The 2,804-nt window shown below is 37.6% G+C and overlaps 1 protein-coding gene across 1 annotated transcript; it reads right to left on the bottom strand.

Annotated features, from left to right (window-relative positions):
• Positions 1 to 1,275: 1,275 nt before the first annotated feature.
• LOC115457914 (olfactory receptor 11H6-like) lies at positions 1,276 to 2,199 on the bottom strand. The gene has a single exon (XM_030187612.1). The coding sequence runs from the start codon at positions 2,197 to 2,199 to the stop codon at positions 1,276 to 1,278; it is 924 nt and encodes a 307-aa protein (XP_030043472.1).
• Between the last annotated feature and the right edge of the window lie 605 nt (positions 2,200 to 2,804).

Below are 2,804 nucleotides of genomic sequence, written 5' to 3'. Positions count from 1 at the left end.
TTTCAAAAGCTTGGATATAATGAACATGTCTCCCCAGGATGCTGAACATATGTTTCCCTGTTATCTGCATAGTTATATACGGAACAGTTGGAACAGTGGTATGTGGTAATACCCCCTCCCCCATTCTAATTCTCAGGCAAGACCACTCCTCTCTTTGCTTCATATACAATTTCTCATTCATAATAAATTGTTAAACATCCATGGTTATCCCAGTATGTTTATGATACTGTATTGTAAAATTGGATTACTTTCTTATGCATTATTCTTTGTTATGTATCCTATACTGGTTATTTAATTTATTTATTTATTTATTAGGATTTATTTACCGCCTTTTTGAAGGAATTCACTCAAGGCTGTGTACAGTAAGAATAGATCAAACATGAGCAGGAGGCAATTAGAGCAGTAAAAATATTTGAACAACAATACAAAGTATGGCATGGTATACTACTTGCAATGACAACACAATATGTACTAGAACATTATAATTGGTAGTGAAGGGTAAGGCAAAGCTGTAACATATAGATGAGTAAGAAAGTAGGAAGAATTAGAAAGTAAGGTGATTGATTTGAAGGAAGTTGCACGTGAGGTCAGAGAGATGGTTAAATATGGTCTCAGCTAAGGTACGAGTGGATAAACATGTCCCGCTGCAGTATGTGCAGCCTGAGTCAATCCTTGTGTGTGTGAGTGAGACTAACAAGTTAGTTACTTCTTCCATTAAAGGCTTGGTTGAAGAGCCAAGCTTTCACCTGCTTCCTGAAGTTATTGTAAGCCACATTGAACTCAAACTCTCTTGAATCCCATCTAGTCTAATTTCATCTCCAATATAAAAACAAATAAAAATCATGGCCTCGCCACTTAATTGGTGGCACTTACAAGTATAGATTTGCAAAATTAAATGTGGAAGTTGTAGAATCGCTACTTCCATGTGTAAGAGCTCATATGTTTCAAGTGGAAATTGCCGGGTTGGTGCCATTCATTTTTTCAAATGGGTATATTTACAGAATGGCTTTCCCCCTTCACATGTTGTCAAATACAGTTGCGTTCCTGAAGGTATTACAGAAAAGATTCGGCATCATCAGATCGTTTTCCAAACTCCCACTGGAACTGATCAAGCCCCGACCTACACATCAAAATTTAGATTTCTAAGTTTTATGTAAAATGGTGCTATTTTTGTTATAAATTCATATCTTTATAGCCTGACTTGCTGTTGAGTCACCAGGATAGGTTTGTGATGCCCATATACTATATAAAATTGTCAGACCAAAGAATAAATTCTCATAATCTTAACACCTTCTTCACTGCCACTAGGACCTCCTTGTTCCTTAGGGTGTAGATTACTGGATTCAATAGTGGAGTCACAACTGTGTAGAACACAGCTATTACCTTATCTAATGGAAATGGATGATTCCCTGAAGGCCTAATATACATATACATAACACATCCAAAAAAGATGGACACCACAATGAGGTGGGAGGCACAAGTAGAGAAGGCCTTTCGGCGACCAGATGCGGATGGGATTCTTAATATAGTTCGTATAATGAAAGCATATGAAATGAAGGTAAAGGAGGAGGTACTCAAGCTAATTACGGCAATATATACAGTAAGGATCACTTCTGTTGAAGAGAACCTCTCACATGAAAGTTCCAGGAGAGGCCCTGGATCACACAGGAAATGATTAATCTTATTCGGGCCACAGAATGACAACTTTGAAATTAATATTATAGGAAACAAAGCCCAGAGGAATGCACCAATCCAGCAAGAAGCGGCAAAGAAAGCACATTTTTGAATACTCATTAAGACATTGTAGTGGAGAGGATGACAGATGGCTAGATATCGATCATAACCCATGAGAGTGAGAAGAAAGTGCTCAGTTGCACCACAGCTGAAGAAGAAATAAAATTGTGTAAAGCAACCTTTGAAAGAAATAGAGTTAATTGTAGACAGTAAGCCAGAAAGCATTTTTGGGACTGTGCTGGTTGTGTACCAGATTTCAACGAAAGACAGATTGCCAAGTAAAATGTACATAGGTTTATGGAGGCAAGTGTTGGACCATACCAACATGATGATGGATATATTTCCAACCAACGTGAGTATGTAGATCACTAGGAACAGTGCAAAAAGAGCAGACTGTGCACCACCATTGACGGTGATTCCATGAAGAATAAATTCTTTCACATAGGTTTGGTTTCCTCCTTGCATCCTGCAAATATTTAACCTGAAAGTCATAAGAAAAGAAAATTAATTAATCACATTTTATTAAAAGGGCCCCTAACTCAATTAAAGGTGGGGATTTCACTAATGTGGTATTAGGCTTAAACCACCTTTCAGAAGCTGTACCAAGGCGGTGTATAATACAATATGTAAAACAGATTACGTAAAGCAGGATTTATCTAAACATCAACTACATCTGAAGAAAATTAAAGGAATAAATAAATTACCCTTACAAGGGAATCACAAAAAGTAGGGTAGTGTATAGCACAACAATTATAGCAATTATTGGCACTAATCTGAATTAATTAATCTGCGCCTAAATTTTACGCATGAGTCAAAAAAGGGGCTGTGGAAATGGGAGGCTCATGGGCGGAATGGGGCATTCCATTCAGTTACAGATATAATTATAGAATACATTTCCATGGCCGCACCTAAATGTAGTCATGTTTCTTGGGTGTAAGCGCTATTCTATAAATCTTACCTAACTTTAAGTACAGGTTATAGAATAGTGCTGAGTTGGGGGGGGGGGGGGGGTTAGCGCCATTTTTTTTGGCACCATATAGAGAATTTGGTCCTTAATGTCCTGTATGAAT

The sequence above is a fragment of the Microcaecilia unicolor genome, chromosome 14 (genome assembly GCF_901765095.1).
Source record: "Microcaecilia unicolor chromosome 14, aMicUni1.1, whole genome shotgun sequence".
Lineage (NCBI taxonomy): Eukaryota > Metazoa > Chordata > Amphibia > Gymnophiona > Siphonopidae > Microcaecilia > Microcaecilia unicolor.
This window is presented reverse-complemented; position numbering and strand designations above follow the sequence as displayed.